Genomic DNA, 23,372 nt, shown 5'->3' with positions numbered 1-23,372 from the left:
TCTCTGATGAGACAGTGGAAACTTCTGCCGTACGATCTGCCTGTTAACCATGTCTTGTGTCGGTGGTACTATCCACTAGAAGGATACTAAGAAATACATCAATGATCTCTCTGCTCAGCCAAGCAGGGTAGTCGCTCAGTTGGGGACCCCTCCACCTGATCGACTTCGACTGCTCTTCCCTGCGGTAACTGGGTCCAATAGACTGTCTTCGCTCGATCGAACAAGCGCTCTGGTCTCGTTCCTTGATCCGTACTAATTCACCTGACGATCTGGCCGTAACGTTCTGCTTCGGCCATTGCCTGCCTCGATCGGTAATTGTAGTCGACCTCTGCTCGACTACTATTGGTGAGCCCGTTGACTTCCTAGCGTTGACCACCTTGACTTTGACCTCCACGTTGTCAGCTAACCCCGCTTCTGACCTGAATTGGATTAACCCCCCATTACTACCACATCATTTTACTTGTACTTAATTGCAATATTTTATGTTCACTTAATTTATTGTTTGTTATTACTCTAACTTAACTTGGGTTGATGCACATAAAAGGGAGAGATTATAAGTACTCTGGATAAGTTATGATGTGATAAACTTGATTAAGTTAGACTTTGCATTTTTTATGTCTTGTGTCTAAGTGTGCATGGACTTAGGAATATCAGAAAACAAACAGAAGATGTAGCGGACTAGAAGGATGACACGAGAAGTAAGTCGACAGGCTCGGTGTATCTGAGGGACGAGAATCTGTGAAAGAGTATGCCTGTGGAGCGAGAAGGATGAGCGTGGTGCTTTCGAGGGACGATAACCCAGAGTAGAAGACCGGAGTTGCATTCGTGTGAGCTCAACTCCGGATGACCAGAGAAATCATCCAAAGCGACTGGAGCAAAAGCCGAACAAGTCAACATAAAGTTGACTTGTGATGTTTGAGTCCACGTCAGCAATACTCCAAGCTCCCGGACCGGTCCAGGCGCCCAGGCAAAGATGAAGTTTTATCATCGAACCGTTGCATAGCCGTTGTGAGCCGATAAAGTGCACCACTGGGGGTGCCCGGAAGAGGTCCAAGCGCCTGGGAGTGTCACATATCAAAACGGCTATTTCGACCAGTGGGATATAAATAGAGCTCTGATTCTCTTCATTCACACAACATTTGTTTACGAACTTTATACTTCCATCTCGATAATTATTCTTTGTAATTCTGCGCTATCATCGTCTGTAAGAGACTACTCCGCCTTCATCGAAGGATAACTACTAGTGAGTTGATTCCTGTCTCGGATTAACCATCTCCCCGATTATAATTAAGTAAAAGTTTTGTACCTCTTTCTTATCCTATTTTATATTTAATTATTTGTTTTTCAGTTAACTTATATTTGTCTTTGCTAAGATAGAAAGTAAAAATATTATTTCATCTAATTTGTAGGATATTCATCCCCTCTAATTGACTATATTGAGACCCACAATAATAACTATGGATTGTAATTACTCAAATATAGAAAGTAAAAATATTATTTCATCTAATTTGTAGGATATTCATCCCCTCTAATTGACTGTATTGAGACCCACAATAATAACTATGGATTGTAATTACTCAAATATAGAATTGTATTGTACTTATAAGACTGAGTAATAGGAAATAATAATATAGGAAGTATAATGGAAAATACTTTGATTAAAAATAGGCGTCTATTTCAAAAATGAGGCGCCCTTATATTAGTTTGTCTTTAACTTTTAAATATAAAAAACGACTTATATTCTAGGGACCTGAGCGCAAGGAAATTGCGTTTAAAAAGAGACGTATTTGTCGATTCGTAAATAAGTCTTCAATCTTTTCAAAATCATATCAAAACTTTTGTCACCTGCACAGTCATGACTCATGACTATTCTACATCAAATGGAATCTTTTACCGGTTGACCCTCTAAAATCCAAAAACAATATTCTAAATTCAATATTTAGATAACACGCGCAATTTACTTTCTTTTTTTTTCAAATTTTAACAGGTCAACTATTTCTAAACAAAGTCAACAAAAACTTGTGAAAATTTTAAATTCAAAAGTATATTTAAGAAAATAAAAAATAAAACAAAATTTGGTATTGACGATCTGGATCGCGTCCAAGCTCTTCCATCAACTTACAATGCCTCCCGGTCTTCCATATGTCGCCACGTGGTGAATAGTTAGTGCGGGTTCTTGATGACTCGTTTAAAATTTACACCCTGTGTTTTTTGCCATGTATATGATTGGAGTTGGTTGCGGGACCCACGTGGACCCGTTTGATCCGTAGATCCAGACAGAGATATAAAAATGCCGGAGGCGGCAGTGGAGGGAGGGGGGAAGAGAGCGAGAAGGGCGACGGCGGTCAGCTCACGCCACTCGATTTCTCCTCTGGGAGCCTCGAGGTTTGGAATCGAGGTCCTAAGTTCCGAAGTTCTGATCCCGATTTGAATCTGGAGCACCAAATTTGAGTCCCCTTTTTCGCCTGGGGGCCCGCCGCCGTGGGAATGGGGATCGCCTCGGAGGATGCGGTGGAGCAGCTCTCCACGCTCATCGATCAAGGTATGGTTGTCAATCGGTCGTTGTATACGATATTGTGGGATTTTTTGTGGGTGTTTGACTGTAGGTGGATCTTGTTAGTTGTTGCGGTGGATCTCAAGCTCAAGCATACATTTCAGGTACGGCCTCTGTGAATTTGCGTATAGATGTGTGGGATTTTGAACTGGTTGCTTTGTAATTTGGTGGCTTTGGGCTCTGGTTTTGGTTGAATTATTTTTGTCAACAGCTTCATTTTGTGTCTCCGATCTAAAGTTTTTAGAAAATATCGATTTTCTAAAATGGAGGCAAACTATCAGATTTTGCATTTTTAAAATTTACTGATCTAAGCGAAAGTTAGATTCTTGGTACGCTGCAGATAGTAGTGCTTGCTTCTTCATGTTCAACTTTTTGACCAAACGAATCAGTAGATGGCAAAAAACTGGTTTGTATAGACTGTGAGTTTTTGGGTTACAGAGACGCCTAACCCCTCTATTATTTTTTTCCCATTTCTTTAAATTGCACAACTATCATTAAGATTTGAATATTTGACCATTTCGGACATGTTTTGGTACTCGTATAGAATCATGTTCGTTTTGCTAACTGTCTCGCCTGTTTGTCAATGGGATGCTATGTTGTTTTGCTAGGTTATTAGAGGGTTGTTTAGAATGTTGTGTAAAAGGGAGAAAGGTTTTACTCACACGACATCGTTAAGTACACTTGATCTGGATCTATATTTAACATTATCTCTAACTTGCACATACATTTTGATGCTTCTAATGCTCCATCTCAACAGAATAAGCTACGGAATAAAAACAACTTATTGGGTATTGATCCTGTCCGAGTCGCTGAATCGACGGACGCTGGGCACGTGGCGCTCTCCTCTATCTCCGACCAGCTACACAGACCTCCGGCGAACCTGCACAGAAGTCGGGCCGGGGAGGGGTCCCCGGTGACGACCCTCCGACGCTCAAGTCAGGCAAGAAGAAGATGATGAAATAGCTCCGAAGATCAGAGTTTTCATACCTCCGGCGAAGTCTGCGGGCTCTTATATAGAGCTCTGAGGAGGCTGATGCACATACACCGAGGCACACACGTGTCCTCAGCCCATACCCAGTATGGGCTTGTCAGAGGAGCTTGCCTGACCCCTTACTGCTACAGTCCGAGCACGTCTCTGATGGGACAGCATAATCTTCTGATGAGATAGCATAATCTTCTGTCTTGTCATTCTAGCCCTTCTGTTTCCGCACCGAGCGGCATGCCGCTCGGCAGTCCCATCACGTCCGACCGGACTAAGGTATACGTCCGTTCGGGGTATTCCTGGCCATGTGCTCTGGACTGTTCGCAGTGTTGATACTTTATTCCTTCGGCCGAGCGGGCTATCCGCTCAGCACTACTATACTGTTCATCATGAGCGTCGGAACCCCGACTTCCCGCCGGGGTGTATTGCTTCCGCTCGGAAGCTTCGGCCGGTCGTCACCATCATTATCCGCTCGGCCAAGCTTCTGGTTGGCCTTTTACCTTTCGACATCCACGTGGCGTTGACTCTGCTAAATGGGGACTCCCATTCTTACCGCCGGATCACTTGCCTCCCCTTCAAGTCTAGTCGAAGGAGGCAGTGAGTCCGACTGACTGGACTGTGTGTCCGAGCGGGCGGTCGTCGCCTTATCGCTGCTGCTGATATCCCTTGAGCCGCTCGGCTCTTCGCTTTGTATGCCTTGGCGCTCAACGTGGATGTTGGCTCGTCTCCCGGTTTCCCGGCCGGAGGGTTTATAGACGCCGGACCGTCCCTCGATTTTTAACGACGGGGCTCGTCGGCGCGAATATTTATAGCCGGTCGGCGCGGCTCTCGATCTTTAACAACGGAGCTCGTCGGCGCGGATATTTATAGCCGGTCGCGCGGCTCTCGATCTTTAACGACGGAGCTCGTCGGCGCGGATATTTATAGCCGGTCGGCGCGGCTCTCGATCTTTAACGACGGATATTTATAGTCGGTCGGCGCGGCTCTCGATCTTTAACGACGGAGCTCGTCGGCGCGGATATTTATAGCCGGTCGGCGCGACTCTCGATCTTTGACGACAGAGTTCGTCGGCGCGGATATTTATAGACGCCGGCTCGTCTCTCGATTTTTAACGTCGGAGCTCGTCGGCGCGGATATTTATAGCCGGTCGGCGCGGCTCTCGATCTTTAACGACGGAGCTCGTCGGTCTTCTGCTCGGGGATTTATAGACGCCGGCTCGTCTCCCGGTTTCCCGGCCGATGGGTTTATAGACGCCGGACCGTCTCCCGGTTTCCCGGCCGGAGGGTTTATAGACGCCCTCGATTTTTAACGACGGGGCTCGTCGGCGCGGATATTTATAGCCGGTCGGCGCGGCTCTCGATCTTTAACGACGGAGCTCGTCGGTCTTCTGCTCGGGGATTTATAGATGCCGGCTCGTCTCCCGATTTCCCGGCCGGAGGTTTTATAGACGTCGGACCGTCTCTCGATTTTTAACGACGGGGCTCGTCGGCACGGATATTTATAGCCAGTCGGCGCGGCTCTCGATCTTTAACGACGGAGCTCGTCGGCGCGGATATTTATAGCCGGTCGGCGCGACTCTCGATCTTTAACGACAGAGCTCGTCGGGCTTTTAAGCCTAATTTGGACAACGTTTACCTGGCAGAACGGCACAGGGTCTTCGGAATTGAGCCTTTGGCTCGTACAATATACCTCCGGCTGAGCAGCTCGGGGCCTTCGTCGTCGAGCGCTTAGCTCGGATAATTTACCTCCGGCCGAGCGGCACGGGGCCTTCGGATACTATACCTCCGGCTGGGCAGCTCAGCTCTGGCTCGGATAATTTACCTCCGACCGGCACGGGGCCTTCAGATACTATACCCCGGCTGAACGGCTCGGGGCCTTCGTCGTCGAGTGCTTGGCTCCTATAATTTACCTCCTACCGAGCGGCACGGGGCCTTTGGATACTATACCTCCGGCGGCACGGGGCCTTCGTCGTCGAGCGCTTGGCTCGGATAATTTACCTCCGCCCGAGCGGCACGGGGCCTTCAGATACTATACCCCTGGGCCTTCGTCATCGAGCGCTTGGCTCGGATAATTTACCTCCGGCCACGGGGCCTTCAGATACTATACCTCCGGCTGGGCAGCTCTCGAGCTCCCAGCTCGGATAATTTACCTCCCCGGCGGGCCGGATACTATACCTGGCCGAGCTGGCCTTCGTCGGCGCTTGGCTGATAATTACCTCCACGGGGCCTTCAGATACTATACCTCCGGCTGAGCAGCTCGGGGCCTTAATCGTCGAGCGCTTGGCTCGGATAATTTACCTCCGGCCGAGCGGCGCGGGGCCTTCGGATACTATACCTCCGGCCGAACGGTCCGGGGCCTTCGATCGAGCTCGGGGCTCGGTTTATTTACTCCCGGCCGAGCAGCACGGGATTTATCCCATCGAGCTTTTGGCTCGGTTAATATACTCCCGGCCGAGCGGCACGGGGTTTTCCTATCGAGCTCGGGGCTCGGCTAACATACTCCCGGCCGAGCGGCCCGGGGTCTCCCATCGAGCTCGGGGCTCGGTTTATTTACTCCCGGCCGAGCGGCACGGGATTTATCCTATCGAGCTCGGGGCTCGGCTAATATACTCCCGGCCGAGCGGCACGGGCTTCCCATCGAGCCTTTGTCTCGGTTTATTTACTCCCGGCCGAGCGGCACGGGGTCTTCCCATCGAGCCTTTGGCTCAGTTAATATACTCCCGGCCGAGCGGCACGGGGTCTTCCCATCGAGCCTTTGGCTCGGCTAATACACTCCCGGCCGAGCGGCACGGGAGTTTTTACTCAAGAAACTACAAATTTATGAGCAACAGAAATAATTGAAGAACTGACCTGCCGACCAGCAGGGGATCTGACCCAATTTCTTGACTCCCGAATACCCGTGGAGTGAGAAGAATATATATACTTGTCGAAACTCATCAAGGCTTCCTCGTCGGACCGATATCGGGGCAGGCGTTGCTCCCACTTGAATTTCGGTCGGACCCCCATTTTGCCCCCATTTCGCCTGTTGCTCCGGTCGGTCCGCTCAGCTGTGCTATCCGCTCAGTTTGAGCCTTCTGTTTCTGTTGCTCCACGAGCTTAGCTGCTCTTGCCTCAATTAGAGCGTCGGGCCTCTCCTGGGAGAGCATCACGGTGTGAGGTCATCCAGCCTCGTCCATCTATTCCGCTCGGATACAGGCGCGTTCCCACAGACGGCGCCAATTTGATCCTGTCCGAGTCGCTGAATCGACGGACGCTGGGCACGTGGCGCTCTCCTCTATCTCCGACCAGCTGCACAGACCTCCGGCGAACCTGCACAGAGGGGTCCCCGGCGACGACCCTCCGACGCTCAAGTCAGGCAAGAAGAAGACGATGAAATAGCTCCGAAGATCAAAGTTTTCATACCTCCGGCAAAGTCTGCGGGCTCTTATATAGAGCTCTGAGGAGGCTGATGCACATACACCGAGGCACACACGTGTCCTCAGCCCATACCCAGTATGGGCTTGTCAGAGGAGCTTGCCTGACCCCTTACTGCTACAGTCCGAGCACATCTCTGATGGGACAGCATAATCTTCTGATGAGATAGCATAATCTTCTGTCTTGTCATTCTAGCCCTTCTGTTTCCGCACCGAGCGGCATGCCGCTCGGCAGTCCCATCACGTCCGACCGGACTAAGGTATACGTCCGTTCGGGGTATTCCTGGCCATGTGCTCTGGACTGTTCGCAGTGTTGATACTTTATTCCTTCAGCCGAGCGGGCTATCCGCTCGGCACTACTATACTGTTCATCATGAGCGTCGGAACCCCGACTTCCCGCCGGGGTGTATTGCTTCCGCTCGGAAGCTTCGGCCGGTCGTCACCATCATTATCCGCTCGGCCAAGCTTCTGGTTGGCCTTTTACCTTTCGACCTCCACGTGGCGTTGACTCTGCTAAATGGGGACTCCCATTCTTACCGCCGGATCAGGTATCAATTAAGTTAATCCATAGATTAATTGTATCATGCTGCCTCACTGGTTTCAAAAGTCTTTTGTGCTCATGTTTTGTCTTTTGACATGGTTGACTAATTGTTTACTATCTTGTCTGGTATGCCTATGGTGATTCATATCAGTGAACATTAAAACACAATGTTTCTGCTAACGATAAGATTATGCACATTTTTGTAGATTGAAATTGAGGGTAAAAATTGTAGTATCTTTCATTGTTTTGTTTGCAGAATATGCACCAGGGGAATCCAAAACATACTTTGATCCGCTTTCTCAAGGCTAGAGAATGGAATGTGCCTAAGACAAATAAGATGGTATCTGTTGATTCTGTTTGAACTTTAACTTTTCAGTTACGAAAAAAATATATCGATGTATTTCTTGCTAAGAGCCTTATACTATGTCTTTTGGTAGCTAGTGGAGTGTTTTAACTGGAGGATGCACAATCAAATCGACGATATCTTCTCTGTGAGTATTTGTACTTCTTGTTATACGATCTACTATACTTTTTTTTTTCTTTTTCTCACATTGAGATCTAAGTTCGTTACTTATGATAATTTAGGTAGGAACTCTACATACTATGTCATTAAACAACATTTTGCCTTTTGATATGTTTTATTTTTAGATGTCTCTTCTAATTCCATGAATGATCACCACTTATTTAGGGCTGCATTTGATTTTGACCTGAAGGCCCGAGCTACCAGGAACGAAACTACTACCTTTTGCATATGTTCCTTATATGTTTATTTCATGATCTCATAATAAGCAGAAAGTACCTTAGAAATGTAAAGGAAATTCTCACTACTTTTTCAGTATGTATATACATTTTTCTCACAATGGTCCTGTCTAAATGCAGAAACCTATAACACCGGTGGACCTATATAGGGGGATTCGTGACTCACAGCTTATGGGGTTGTCAGGGTATTCAAAGCAGGCAAGGTTTTGAACTTTTTTTTTTTTTTTGTTGCACTTGGATATCCTAGTTATATGAAAGTTCATTTTCATGCAATATCCTGATCTTACACTGTCATTAGTCAATCTAATTGTTTTCTCTCACTCATTCTATTTATGAATCTTTGCTCATTCATGATAAACTTATATTGAACTTTGTTTCAATGATCTTAAACACTATGTTTCATGGTTTGTATTGTAAAAGCTAATACATGCAGTATGCAAGCATGAATATAAATCACCTTTGCGTGTTAGCATTAGCATTCAACTATATGAAGAAAGTGTTACAATCAATTGTTATATGATACCCAAATAATGTGATACTAGTTTTACTAAGATTATATTTTTTCCACTTCCATTTTTCACAGGGTATTCCTGTCTTTGCAATAGGTGTTGGTCTAAGCACATTTGACAAAGCTTCTGTAAGAATTTTTTTGCAAATGTTTTCAATTCTCCCATCTAGTCTTATCCAGTGTATTATATTTCCGTGCTTCTCCCATATAGGTTAACTATTACATCCAATCACACATTCAGATGAATGAATACCGAGACCGTGTAGTCTTGGTAAGTACCGATACATATAACATTCCTGCTTTGCATCCAGCCAGCTTCTATAATTTATGTTCTCTCTTTTCTCCCTGTTTAGCCTGCTGCAAGTAGGAAAAATGGGCGATACATTGGCACATGTTTCAAAGTTTTGGATATGACTGGTTTAAAGTTTTCATCCTTGGGCAATTTAAAGGTTATTCTTTTCTATTACTTCTCTTTATATTGACCATGTATCTCCGCTTCTTTATCTACGTGTTGGTATACAAGTTAGTTTATAATTTTAGTTATATGCCTTGTAAGAATGAGTTTAGGTTTATGTAGGTCCGATAACATCACACATGATCTGATAAAGTGACAATATACGACACGTATGAAAATATGCCATTGTGTGACTCGTGTATCAAATCAATTATGTTAAAATTTATTTTAAAGATTTACTAATTTTATATTCTTTTATATCGATACAAAATGACATTGCTTGGTGTGATTTATGATTAACATGGCAAAAATTGTCGGTCTTCATTAAAGTTACAGTTAGTACGATAAATGATGTATACTCATTTACATTTCTTCTCTTAATATAACAGTTAGTATCCCTCATGGCTACTATTGATGACTTGAATTATCCAGAAAAGACGGAGACTTATTATATTGTTAATGCTCCTTATATCTTTACAGCTTGTTGGAAGGTATATAAATCCAAGTTATCATGCTGTTAGCTTTAAAGAATGCTCAAATTCATACTATTGACGTATTCTCTCTTTCTTTGGGGTTTAGGTTGTGAAACCACTTTTGCAAGAAAGAACCAGAAGAAAAATTCAAGTATTGGATGGTTGTGGTAGGGACGAGTTATTGAAGGTAAATAAATCTTCTAGTTGCTCCTATCAAGGGAAAGTTTTAGTTGCGAATTTAGAGCAACACAAATTATCTTTATATCAAAAACTATGAGAGCAAAGCAAAGTTATTCTATTGAGATACTTAGAAAGCAATGCAATATATCTGCTTAAAGTTATTTTGATGAATGTCTTTACTGTTGAGATATATGCCCACAAACAAATATGTTATTTTAGTTGATGAAATTTTCAATAATATATATAATGTGGTTCTTATGAGGGTGTTTAGTTGGCTAGATGGTGACAGATTTATTATAAAACAGGGATCAATTCCTAGCGGGCATAATCATACCAAACAAATATATAATTTTTTTAAAAAAATAATCGGTTTACGAAACCAACATTTACTTTATCAGAAAACATAGTAAACTGAATGTCAAAGTATGGGTAATGACTTAGATGACAAAATAGCTTCTGAATGTTCCTCTACTGCTTTTTTCTATTTGCAATGTTTAGTATAAATGTAGACATTTGACCTGTACATGAAAATTTAAGAATAAAGCTACAAAATTCTTGGTTCTGGACACACACTTTATATCTCTTATGATCCCAATAGTTGGATGGTGACTATCACATCAACCAACTAACAACTAATTTGGATGCTTCAGGTAATGGACTATGCTTCCCTTCCCAATTTCTGTAAAAGAAATGGCTCCGGATCATCTCGCGATTCTTCTTTGGATTTGGACAACTGCTACTCCCTCAACCATCCCTTCCACCAAGAACTTTATAGCTACACCATGCAGCAGGCGAGATCCAAGGACCCCCTCATCAAGCAAGGCTCACTTCACGTAGATGTGCCCGAACCAAACCCTGAGGGAACAGAGATCATGAAGACAATACGGTCGGAACTTCACAAGATCGGGAATCAGAACGGTATAACCCACTCATTGAGCGGCCTGCAGATCGACAACCTATGAAGTGCTTATAGGAAGGAAGAAGGATCATTTGAAGGTGCTTTGCTTGGGGTTTTTCACCATGAAGATAACTTGGGGGAGCGGCTATTGTTTCGACATGCCTAAACCCAAAGTAATAAGGGCTGTACACCCTTTGCTTTTTCGATAAACAAAGCGGGAAAGGAAAGTTGTGTAATATGAAGTGCTAAACTAGTAGTATTACAAATTGGAATGTTAACGCTTTGAATAAAGGTTACTCTGCCATAATTATTATTCATCCATTAGTCTTGGTATTTCCTCGCAATTATACACTATATTTGATAACTATCTTTTTTTTTTAAGATTCGAAGTTGTTTCAAAAGAATAGTCTTAGGGTAATGATAAAATTACTGTGGCAGTTTCAAAAATAACCTCTTAATTTTTCTCTAACATTTTATATTGTCACTAGTTTGTGCAAGTAGAAAGATATTTTTAAAAAAAGAAATATGAATAAAATTATAATTTGATCTAAAGACAAAATACATGTTAGTGTTTTCTCAATTTTCTAATTATCTAAGAATTGAATCTTAGATTCGACAGATTAACAGATAAATTTCTCTTGACTGTTAACGTTTTCTCAATTTTCTAATTATCTAATAATTGAATCTTAGATTCGACAAATTAACAGATAAATTTCTCTTAATAAATAAATGATTGACTTAAGCATACTTGACTGATAGATTGCCTGCTAAGAACACTTTACGATTTATCCTAACAAATTTTCATGAGACTAAATTAGTCATCCCAATATTAGTATATGAAAAAAAAATATCTATATATAAAAAATCACATGAGCAAACTAAAGATTTCTTTTTTTAAAAAAAAAAATATTTTTTATTAAAAATTTAAATTTGTAATAAACATTCTCTTTTTTTTTAGTCAACCAAAATTAAGTCAACTTGGTTTGGAATCTTTGAGAAAAATAAAAAAAATCTGACTCAACCGACCTGATCCTAAGCCGAACACACACCCGCCGATTTCACCCACGAACGTACCTATCCGTTTCGTGGCTGGAGGGAGAGAGGAATCTAGGGACCACTCGCATGTAGAAAATTAGACTTTGTATAGATTTACTAGACATATAATCCAACAAAAAAAAATCACATAAAATCCACTCTAAATACTTTCGATAAAGTTAAGGTCAACCAGACCATGTTTCAAGGCAAATAGACAGATCGAACCAGAATTTTCATACAGTAACAATACTTTCACAACAAGTAGAACCAGTGAGAGAGCTCGACTTCGTTTTGTTCAAAAAATATCGCAAACAACTCGAGATCCATAATCAAACCACCTTCATGTCTTAGCTGTGCGTGAGGCGAAGCTCTAAGCTTTTATGCGTACCATGAACGAACCTGTTGTCAATCAACAAAATGTCTTCCGTGACCGAGAAAAGATACATTCTTAAGATCTAACAATTCAGTTTTTGGTGCACTGTGATAACTTTTGAGCAATGTACTGTTTGCAAGTAATATGAATGGAAGATTATAGTATTATTATAAGATTGTGTGAAGACTTACAGAAAGGAAGATTCGATGAATCAGCAGATACAGCACAAGGAATCCCCAAATTTGACAGGGCTCCTCTTATAATTCCGCATGGGAAGTACAGAAGCAGGTTTGTCACTTCAGAAGAAGAGCCCTGAGATCCGTCATCGTTGTCTGATGATGGATCGATCGATATGCGAGTGAGCCAACGAAAATTGTTATCTTGTAGAACAAAAGTGCCCTGCCACAGAGCCAACATGGTTCACAACTTCAAAATGGAAAAAAGAAAATGCAACTGAGGTTGTGATTCTTTTTAAACTGTTAAAACATATTACCTTGTGATTCGTTTTCAAGTTATCGATCTGCTTCTTAAACAGCTCTTGCCAGAAATCTTTGCATATGAATTTAATCACCTCTAGATGATCGTTAAATCGAGGGCGCTCCATAGTGTACCTGCTCAAAGATGAGTAGAAAGTAATACGTTAATAAATTTACAAAAATTTGAAAATACAGCATATCATATTTTCGACTTCCAATAGTTCGTGTACTTGGATTTATCAGGATTAATACATTTAGAAGCATAGTGTATTCAAAAAACACACAGAAAACACTAATGAGAGCCTTCAATGACCAGCCATCAGCTACTGTTGATCTGACTTACTAACAAGAGAAATGATCTCAGATGCAAGTTTTTGACAACTATGAAAATCCCAAGTCACTAAGCACAATATAGAAGTATAGATATTTACTTAGGTGATATGATCCTGACCCCTTAATTCGAGTACAAGAAATGGCAGCCCAATGATGATTTTTGTAACCTTGTTGATACCATCACTCTATATGGAATTTCAGTCTCGAGTTGGAATGGTACAATTACAGTTCCACACCATACCAACACACTACATGCTTCAAAGAGTGCAAACGTCAAGTCAAATGAGTTTTAAGCCTGACATTCACTTCTACTTAACTTGCATACACGTTCAAATAAAAACCAATGATAATTAAAACCTGAATTGAGTTCAAATTATAAAGATAACAATTATAAGAATACAATAAGTCAGTACTACCAAAACTGAGCTGGCACAGCGACATGGTCATGCGGGCCTTGAAGCCATGCAACTAACGACCATCTTATGTTAGAACAAGAACATAATAATCCTTTTGTGAAAACCATCGCGCATAAAACCCTAGGTCTTTCATTTGTAATCATTAGGAATTAATCAACAAATATGCGAAAGTGTAGCTGAATCCATAATGCTTAAGAACCTTTTAGAGTCATGCAGTCGACCTTCCAGATCAACACAATTCCCTTGAGAGACCCCTTCAATATTCTTTCGGCAGTCTCTCTGACTATGGGATTCAAAGAGAATAGATGCTGACTCGTGAAACCCAAGGACCATAACCCCTTATTTATAGGGATAACCTATCTATTATCCTTTGGTGTTTTCTGTTTTAGCCCATTATAAAAATATAAATCACCCATAAGGTCTCTACACATAAAGGGTCATACCCTGTCGCATATATTAAAGTCCAAATACTAAAAAAAACTTTAGTTGATCACTTTATTGGGCTTAACCTAATATGACAACCCACTATACGTAGCTATTTCATATATAAGACCAATGTTGGATTATGGATCCAACATCTTAACCTTACAGAACTGATTTCTGTTCAGTAAGATGTTAATGCCTCGACCTAAATGGATCCTACTTCAATTATTTCAATCCGTGCCTTGGGACTTCCTCAATTTCTGTTGAGAAGAGGATATAACAGATTCAATAAAATCAGTCATGAACAGAAAAGGAAAAAAAAAAATAATCAAGTATAGTCCTTGCTTGGGATTTCTAGTCAAAAGTATCAAATTGAAGCGCACACAGATCCAACACTGTTAATTCTCAACATTAGCCATCAACAGTCACCAAAACCCCTCGGAATAAATCGAAAAATTGCAGCTATATGCAACAGATTCTCAATGGATCCTTTCTTACTACGAAATTTTCAAAAAGGGGAACCCTTGATCACTAAATCTAACAAACTAACATGATCTGTACAAAAAAAAAAATACAAAAAAAATAAATCAACATAGGTCAACAGCACAAGTGAAGAATCAGACAACTGATCTGGGAAAAAAAAAGCGGTGCGCGAAAGGGAAGAAATCGAGGAGAACCTCTCGATGAGCTGATGGCCGACCTGGTACCCAATCGCCTCGATTCGGTGCGCGGCAAGCTCCGGTTTGGTGGCGTAGAACCGCCGGCCGTAGGCCGAGACCATCTCGATGATGACACCGTCGATGCAGCTCTCCGCCACCTCCCTTCCCATCTCTCTCTCTCTCTCTCTCGACTACTCCCTCCACAATAACGCTGTCTCGCCTCTTGTTTCTCCCTGTAAAAGAAATATATTGTTTAAAAATACCAAAAGTTTAAAAAATATCCATATCAACCTTACAACTTCCAAAACGTTTCTTTTTTACCCCTGTGATAATACTCTCACATCAAGATCATCATTAATTCATTAGTGTTGTTTCCATGCGGCGATGGAAAATAGTAAACGTGCAAAATAGAAAGAAAGAATGGAAGAGTTTCAATGGAAAAAAACAAGAATTAAATTGAAAAATACATAAACATATTTTTTTAAAAAATCAAAATTAACTAAAGTCAAAGTGAATTGAGCTGGTAGATGCCACCAAGAGCAAAAGACTTATGCTTCTAAGGAAGTTGGTGTTAGAGCATCCATAGTGAGAACTCTGTGACGTGGACTTGACGAAAAACCTCCCTTCTATAGTGGAGGGAGGTTTTTTGATTAAAATAAAGAAGCGGTTCTGTCGCTGTGGAGCCGCTTCTTCGTCTTTTCATTTTTTTTTATTTTTTTAATAATTAATAAAAAATCAAAAAGCCTGGTAATTAAAGTCTGCTTCTCATTTCAGTGAGAACAACCGTTGTATACCGTTGAGCAACGACTAATTTTTAGCCATTATTCAATGATTATAATTTAATTTTTTTAATATATAAAAAATCTATAAATATGAGATCTATTTCATTCATTCCATTGCTATCTTTGCTCTCAACTCAATTCTTCTTTTCATTCCCTATTTGTATTCGAGATGGATGAAAATCTCAATACTTTCTTTACGAATCTTTTGAATTCTTCAAATACAGAAGGAAAATACATCTTCTAAAAATACTCGCATTCCTCCAAATATCCAATATCCTTATTTTTTCTCTCAACCACAATATCCTCCAAATTTTCAAAATATTTCATATGTTCCACAATATTCTCCAAATTTTCCAAATTCCCAAAGTTCTCAAGACTTTTGGCAGCCGTGGAATCCAAGTAATACCGCCTCAGCTCCATTTGGTATGTATCCATCCCAAGACTGGTCAGCAATGGGTAGCCAACTTGGGATGTCTTATATATCCTTACGAGGTTTCTCCTACTCAACCACCTGTCATACTTTCGAATGAATCTAGAAGGGCGACTATTGATCCATCTATCAGCGACAAAGAATCTCTAATGCCATCATCTGTTCCAGCAACTTAGGTGCCACCACACTCATCACAAGAAGAGCGTGAAGTTGAGCTGGAGGAAAATGAATCGAAAAGAAGATTTTAGTCTCCCGATGAAGATGTGGTCCTTGCGAAGTCATGGGCAACTATAAGCATTGATGCAATCATTGGTAATAACCAGAAGAATCAAGCTTTTTGGAAACGTATTGATGATTACTACAACAAACATCGCCCCACTGGATCTATGACGAGAAGTTATCAACGTCTGAAATCACATTATTACAGGTTTGCATCGATGGTAAATGAATTTTCTGCAACTTATAATAATTTTTGTACTCATCAGCAAAGCGGTTGGAGTGACGAGAATGTGTTGGAGAATGCACTAAATATGTGGAAAGCCAACAACAATAACAAGGATTTAAGTATATGCATGTGTGGAGGGTTCTCAAAGACTACGATAAATATACTCCACAATCAGTTACTCATTACTCTAACAAGAAGGCAAGGACATTCGAGTCAGGAGGAAACACTTCAACATCAAATCCAGATACAAGTGTTGATTTAGATGACTCTGAAGTCCGCATTCGTCCGATAGGGCAAAAGACAGCGAAGAGGAAGGGCAAATCTAAAGCAGAGAGGGCGACACAATGGAACATAACATCGACAAAGAATGGCAAGATATTAAAGAATATCAAATGCAAAAAATGCCTCTGCGGGAAGCCGAGATCTTTCATAAGGATTATGAAATTCTTATGAAAGATACCAGTGAGATGACACCAGGACAACTTTATTTACATGAGAAAATGGTGGAAAAAATTAAACAGAGACATGGCTTGGTGTAGTTTACGTTTATTTTTATATATTATTATAATGTATGTCTTTTCATTTGATGCACTGTAATATTTATGTTGTTTTTTTAAATTATTAATGTTATTTCATGTTAGCAAGTGGTAAATTTAAATTTTATAAAAATTTAATGGTGTATAATGTAAAATATGAAGGAAAAATGGGAATTATATATAATGAAAAGTGTGAGACCCATGAAGGAGTTGTTGAGAGGTTTTTTGATAGTGGAAAGAGGTGTGAGGTTTTTAACTTTTGATGTGGCACAGACGTGGCAACGAAGGAGTTCACAATGGGTTTTAACCACTGTGAATGCTTTTAATGTCAATTTGGATTGGATCAGTCGGTGGATTCGGATTAGATTAAACTTTAAAGTAAGATATTATAAAAAAAACTTCAATCCGAATCCAACTCAAATTTTAATATAATTCAAAAATCTTAAACTCAAACTCGAATAGCTCGAATAATCTGATTGACCCAATTAAAAAATTATTATTTTTTTATAATTTTTTATTTTTATCTTAATATTTTATTATCATCATGTTAACCTTATACTCTTTAAGTACATAAACAAAATTTAATTGGACAGGAGGGTAAAACTGCATGCATAGATCAACATGCAGGATTAATTTGATTAGTCGGCAGAAGATTAGATATCTAAATTAATATATTTTTTTACAACAAAAAAAAATGAGGTTGGAGATGAGTTGATCAGATGAGTAGAGAGCTATCTGCTGCCAATTATTGTTGTTGCCTCGCCCCACCACGCTCTTGTGCCTTTTGCCGAATCTTTCTTTCTTTCTTTCATGTCTTCCACCTCCGATCGATCCCCTTCCTCTGCAAAACTGCTATCCATTCTTCATCATATCATTCATTCTATTCCATCACTTGCACCGCCGCCACCATGCTCGGCTCATTGACGTCCAACACCACTGCAGGCGACGGCGGCGGCAGCGAAGGCAGTGCCGGTTCTTGTCATCAGCATGACTCCAACCTCCACCCAGCTGCCGGTCCAATTTTCTCTTCTTTCCCTGCGCGGCAGCTGCTCATTCACTGCGCCGACCTCGTCCACCGCGGCGATCTCCTCGCCTCCGACCGCGCCGTCACCCTCCTCCTCTCCGCCGCCAACGCCGGGGCGGACGACGCAACCGATCGCCTCGTCCGCCAGTTCTGCCGCGCCCTCTCTCTCCGCATCGCCGGCCGCCCTGCCGCCGCCGCCTCCTCCGCTGCCTACTTCCTCTTCAACCAGATCGCCCCCTTCCTCCGCTTCGCGCACCTGACGGCGAACCAGGCCATCCTCGAGGCCGTCGCCGGCCGCCGGCGGATCCACATCCTCGACCTCGACGCTCACCACGGCCTGCAGTGGCCGCCGCTCCTCCAGGCCATCGCGACGGCCGGCGGCCGTCCCCCTTCGGTTAGGATCACCGGCGCGGGGAGCGACTTCGAAACCCTCCGACGCACCGGCGATCGCCTCACTGCCTTCGCGCGTTCCTTCCACTTGGACTTCGACTTCCGACCTCTTCTCCTCCTTCCCAAACACAGACCCCATCGCCCTACCACTCTCGACCAGCTGCACCTCGACCACACCGAAACAATGGCGGTCAATTGCGTCCTCTTCCTCCACAAGCTTCAAAAGGAAGAAGAACTCCTCTCTTTTCTCACAACTCTCAAAGCGATCAACCCCGCCGTGGTGACTGTCGCCGAGAGGGAAATGCCGCCGGCATCTGACGTCTCCCCCAACTCCATCCACCAGTTCGCCGCCGCCGTAGAGTACTACTCGGCGATGTTCGAGTCGTTGGAGGCCACCTTGCCTCCGTCAAGCAGGGAGAGGTCAGAAGTGGAGCATTCATGGCTAGGCCGGGAGATTCAAACTGTGGTCGCCGGCAGGGAGGTCCACCGGTGGTCGGAAAGGTGGGAGATCGCAATGCGCACCGTAGGGTTTCGGAACATCCCTCCAAGCAGATTCGCGGTGTCGCAAGGTAAAATGCTGTTGCGGCTCCATTATCCGGCGGAGGGGTACGAGATGGAGGTGGTGAAGGAAGGGTTTTGCTTCTTGGGGTGGAAGAACAAGCCCCTCTTCTCAGTCTCCTCTTGGCACTAAATAAGTATGATCATGGCAAAATTATTGCATAAGTTAATAATAATAATAATAAAGGGGTTTAATTAGTTAAGCCTAGAGATTAAATGGATGTAATTTGATTGATGCAATTAAGTTAGTTTAATTATATTAGGGAATGGTTTATGGTTATATATTGAGTGATGTGAATAAATATTGTTTGTGAGAGCAACTTGAGTTATTTAATTTGTGTCATGTGTGAGGGCAAGAAACCCTAACCCTAGCAAACTTGCATTAATTGGCTAAGTTGATTATTCTTCCTTTGGATCTTATTATATTCTAGGGTTTCAAACTTGTTGTGTTTCTTAGTTAACTAATTATTAATGTATGTCTGTGCTATTCGTGTGATTGTAATGTGATGATTTGCTTTAGCAATGGCTAGTTTAATTATTACAACTGTTTGTTAATAATTAGTGGGCTTTGATTAATAATTTTTCAAAAGCATCATTAAATTGCATTAATCTTAACTATTTGGATAAACTATACAATTTTTATCCCTAATGTTATGTTAAACATTACCTATAATTATTGATACAATTTCTCTTATAGCTTAATATATTAATTGTGATAAGTTAAGAATATGCTCTCTTATCTCTCTCTATTTATACACACATACAATGTTGATAAAAAATAGCTACTCATGTCTTACAAAGTATGCAGATTTGAGTAGATGTCTAAGGACCTCTCTATATATATATATATATACTTGCATTTTTTGAAAATCAAATCTATATCAAAACTAACTCCCTTAAACATGCTGCCTCACTGCCCATATATAATGAATCATGTGGCAAAAAGGCGAAAAGCTCACCTCCAACCTCTCCCGTCAACTCATCTTATTACTAATACAGAGAACGTAAATCATGATGACTAAAAAGACAAATAGATGTGAGAGTTAATATATAATGAATCATGGCTAATATAGCAAGGTGTCAAGCCTTCACCAAGTTGTCGATCCCTCTTGGTCCCTCTGTAATGTAATGCATTTAAAGATCCTCAACATCCTCGTTGTTAGAACTTGAACCTGAAATTTCAAGTCTTCATTCTTTCCTTTAGCGTTGAGCTTGAAAGGTTGTTAAGCATTTTTACAGTGTTCTAGCTCTGATACTATTTATTAGAACTGATGGCATTAACTTCTGTATACAATCTAATCGACGAATCGAAGTTATTCACCTCATCTAATGACACCATTATATTGGTCATAACATCAGGTCTGTAGACATCTCCTATTGCATACACAATCACCATGAAATCCTTCACTAGCTAACCAGTTCACACCTAAAGAATATGTGCTCATGTGTCTCCTCCACAATGCAGAAGGTGCATCTCATGTCCTCAAGATAATCCTATTTATTCTAGTAGCTAGCAGCCTCTTGTGTGTCAACATTCATAATTAATGTAATCACATGTCTCCACTGTAGATAGTTCTTCAACACCATTTTTTGCCAATGGCTTCTTGATGCTAACGCCCCTAAAATGATCCTATACCTTCTGCATTCCCCTCCCGACCTGAATGAAACATGATGTCAACCACTGCTTTGGTGCAACATCTATAAAGTTATTGCCGTTTGACCTTATGACCACATATTCAAACTCTTGCAATGTAGGATAAAATTATGTATAATAAACCTAATATGATTTGATCTTTTCCTAAGATCTCGCATTAGCAGAAGCTATATATACTACTGTAGAATATTCTAGAAAATTTGTTTTTTTGTGATGATTTTGCATGAAAAAACCACAACACACCTGCACATTGGATTGTACCTTGTGATGTCTCATAACTTCTTCTTCTTCTTTCTTCTTTCTTGTGTATATATAGCAACAAAGAGTTCATGATGAAGTCAAATGACTGCCACAGTTGCTGGTTTGGCCCCTAAACACTCCAATTGTACATCTGACAAAGATACATATGATAAAGATGGTCCATGTACCTTGTTCAGTAGTATTCCAAAACACATCTACTCACCCATCTAATTGCTTTCCACTCCTTTTTGCAAAGAAACAAAAAGTATTGCTAGAAAATATATTAATCTAGTCAAGAATTATATATATATATATAGAGAGAGAGATATCAACTTAGAGTTGTGTAGTGCAATTGTTATGTTGTAGTATGCTTGCATTTAACTATGATCGATGTACTCACAATTAAGCTTTATATTTATATTTGAGTGAAAATCAAAGTAATTAAAACAACTAAAGCAAATCTTTAATTAATTAATTAATTAATCTTATCTGTGTTATAATGATTAAGTGTTTTCGCCAAGTAGCTAGGCCATGATAAACAAATATTTGTTAGAAGAAACATATATAATAAAATTAAAAATCACATACAAACTAGCTAGATGAAGAACTAATCAATGCCTAGAAGGAAGCACTAATCACTTCTAAATTAAGCTTAATTATTAAAGGTCAACAATACTCAAGTGGTTCATCTCGATCCTTCAACATCATGGCAAATCAATTTCGGTTCACTAATCTCAACCAACTATAATTAATCTATTATTAAAAAAACACTTCTTTTATTTGTTTTATTTTATTTTTTTAATAGAAAACATGTTTTCTTTACTTAGAAGCATGGATTGAGACTAGGCTCGTGACATCCCCATCATCAGCTTTGGAATCCGACAGATATCTCAGGACGTAGATTCTGGCGATCCATGCATGCATGCATGCCGATCCAGCTCGAATAATGCAGCCAGGAAATTTTACTTGCCTTAAAAATGCTGAATCCTGCTTCCCTCAGACTCATCCTTAAAATTAATCAATTCATCAAACTGTACCTAATAGCAATTAAAAAAAATATACTAGAATTACTATATACGCTTTACTTATTAATCGATTGTTGTGAGTCAGACTAATCGAATTGTGTCGAATAATATAAAAATATTAATATTTGAGTTCGATTTTAAAAAAAAATATATAAGATATTTGAAACTCAAAAATATAAAAAATTTGAGCTTGAGCGTTCGATTTGAATGGTTCAAATCTTATTCGAGCATATTCGAACAATTTAAAATGACTCAAATTTGAATTTGAATTGAATTACTTGAATTAATTTGAATATATTTAAATTAAAGTAGTGTAAAACTAATTATAATATTTTAATTTGAGTTCGACTCGTGAACTACTTATGAACAATCAAACAAAATATTATGGGTTTGAATTCAGTTTGAAAAAATTATCGAACATGTTTGAGTTCGAATTGAATTCGATAATTTCGAATAGGACTAGAATAATTTTCGAGCTGGCTTGAAAAGCTTATAAATTGATTCGATTCATTTACACCCCTAGTCATAACTCATAAATATATATATAGACATGCCTCGGGACTACCGTGTAGTTTATTAGATATCTAAAAATTTGAATTTGAGTTGTGGTGTATTGTAGGAATTTTTTGTATGGAACAATAAATCTAAGAATGTTGACTGTTTAGATGGATCTTCACGAGTATTTTTTTATTTATCCCGATGATAATATATATATATATATATACATATAAAAAAATCATTTTATTTTTGGTGATATTATAATCCACCTCGTCTATCTCTATGTTATAATAATCTTGTGGTAGCTATGATTTTATAATTATTATAATTATAATAATTTCAATCTTGTGGTTAATATAATATAATATCGAATGGTGTTGAAAAAAATAAGTTATATTTATGTTGTAATAATTATAATATAATATTCAACAATATTAATAATTATGATCTCTAGGGGAAAATATGCATGTAATCAGTATTGATAAATAAAATTTTACATGTATTAAAAATCTTTATTTCCACTCCCTAGTCAATATAATCATATGTCCTTAATTACCCTTAATATTTTTTAAGTATAAAAAGTCCAAAAATGAGTATAATTCCGTTTAAATTCAGTATATTAAATTAGAATATAGTATATTTTCTATCAAATTAAGCACGATTCTTTTTCCACCTCAATTGGATGAAGAATGTAATAGATTTTCTTTAAATGATACTCAATTGGATGGAAAATATACTAGATTTTCGTTAAATGATGCAGAATTTAGAAGGAATTATATTAAGCAGGAAAAAAGTTATACTCAATTTAATAAAAAATATATTTGATTCTAGTGTCAAGTGCTGAATTTAATAGTAATTATACTCATTTTTAGACTTTTGTACCTAAAAAATATGAGGGTCAATTTTGATATAAAATATACTCGATTTTTGTATAAAGTGCTAACTTTAAAAGGAATTATACTCATTTTTGGATATTTTGTAACTAAAAAATCTAAAGGATAATTAGGTAATGATATTTGTATGTGAGAGTTCAAGCAAATAAAACTTTACATGCATGTAGTGAAAACAAAATTTTTTGAACATGGGGACTGCACTCAAATTTCAAATTTCCTCCCTCCTTTTTCAGTTCTTTCATTGCAGTTCCTTAGCTTTAGGATAGGGAGAAAAGAAAAAAAGTGTATGGAACCTCAACAAAAATGTGATAGATCGAAGATCGAATTTGGGAGACCTAAAATTTAAATGTGGATCTAGTCTAGGGAGGGTTCCGTGAGAAAGAAGATACTTAAATTAAATAAAAATAATAATTTAGTAGAT

General features: G+C 39.9%; 3 protein-coding genes across 4 annotated transcripts; 2 read left to right on the top strand and 1 right to left on the bottom strand.

The window, feature by feature from the left end:
* Positions 1 to 2,290: 2,290 nt before the first annotated feature.
* On the top strand, positions 2,291 to 11,078 carry LOC122023921 (phosphatidylinositol/phosphatidylcholine transfer protein SFH9-like). 2 transcript variants are annotated; one of them, XM_042582351.1, is made up of 11 exons: positions 2,291 to 2,542; positions 2,621 to 2,658; positions 7,746 to 7,829; positions 7,927 to 7,980; positions 8,369 to 8,446; positions 8,832 to 8,885; positions 8,968 to 9,027; positions 9,110 to 9,205; positions 9,600 to 9,701; positions 9,790 to 9,870; positions 10,514 to 11,078. In XM_042582351.1, exons 1-11 carry the CDS (start codon positions 2,488 to 2,490, stop codon positions 10,823 to 10,825), a joined length of 1,014 nt encoding a protein of 337 aa, XP_042438285.1. In that variant the 5' UTR covers positions 2,291 to 2,487; the 3' UTR covers positions 10,826 to 11,078. The 2 variants fall into 2 exon arrangements, with proteins under 2 accessions (XP_042438285.1, XP_042438286.1); XM_042582352.1 differs by having other exon boundaries at positions 2,607 to 2,658.
* An 862-nt stretch (positions 11,079 to 11,940) lies between these two features.
* Positions 11,941 to 14,707, bottom strand: LOC122022297 (trafficking protein particle complex subunit 6b-like). The gene is made up of 4 exons (XM_042580253.1): positions 14,495 to 14,707; positions 12,663 to 12,780; positions 12,361 to 12,568; positions 11,941 to 12,195 (listed from the first exon to the last, which is right to left on the bottom strand). Exons 1-4 carry the CDS (start codon positions 14,644 to 14,646, stop codon positions 12,167 to 12,169), a joined length of 507 nt encoding a protein of 168 aa, XP_042436187.1. The 5' UTR covers positions 14,647 to 14,707; the 3' UTR covers positions 11,941 to 12,166.
* A 2,735-nt stretch (positions 14,708 to 17,442) lies between these two features.
* LOC122025462 (protein MONOCULM 1-like) lies at positions 17,443 to 18,901 on the top strand. Its single transcript, XM_042584276.1, has one exon. It carries the CDS (start codon positions 17,578 to 17,580, stop codon positions 18,772 to 18,774), a length of 1,197 nt encoding a protein of 398 aa, XP_042440210.1. The 5' UTR covers positions 17,443 to 17,577; the 3' UTR covers positions 18,775 to 18,901.
* The last annotated feature ends 4,471 nt before the right edge of the window (positions 18,902 to 23,372 follow it).

Source organism: Zingiber officinale, chromosome 9B (genome assembly GCF_018446385.1).
Source record: "Zingiber officinale cultivar Zhangliang chromosome 9B, Zo_v1.1, whole genome shotgun sequence".
In the NCBI taxonomy this organism is placed as follows: Eukaryota; Viridiplantae; Streptophyta; class Magnoliopsida; order Zingiberales; family Zingiberaceae; genus Zingiber; species Zingiber officinale.
This window is presented reverse-complemented; position numbering and strand designations above follow the sequence as displayed.

Excerpts from the sequence above, each read along its gene's own strand:
- LOC122023921 (XM_042582351.1), top strand. The coding sequence starts at position 2,488 with ATGGGGATCGCCTCGGAGGATGCGGTGGAGCAGCTCTCCACGCTCATC. Across the intron at positions 2,543-2,620 it reads CTCCACGCTCATCGATCAAG|TTGTTGCGGTGGATCTCAAG; the intron begins GTATGGTTGTCA and ends GGATCTTGTTAG. Across the intron at positions 9,871-10,513 it reads GTAGGGACGAGTTATTGAAG|GTAATGGACTATGCTTCCCT; the intron begins GTAAATAAATCT and ends TGGATGCTTCAG.
- LOC122022297 (XM_042580253.1), bottom strand. The coding sequence starts at position 14,646 with ATGGGAAGGGAGGTGGCGGAGAGCTGCATCGACGGTGTCATCATCGAG. Across the intron at positions 12,569-12,662 it reads ACTTGAAAACGAATCACAAG|GGCACTTTTGTTCTACAAGA; the intron begins GTAATATGTTTT and ends GCTCTGTGGCAG. Across the intron at positions 12,196-12,360 it reads TTCATCGAATCTTCCTTTCT|GTTCGTTCATGGTACGCATA; the intron begins GTAAGTCTTCAC and ends GATTGACAACAG.
- LOC122025462 (XM_042584276.1), top strand. The coding sequence starts at position 17,578 with ATGCTCGGCTCATTGACGTCCAACACCACTGCAGGCGACGGCGGCGGC.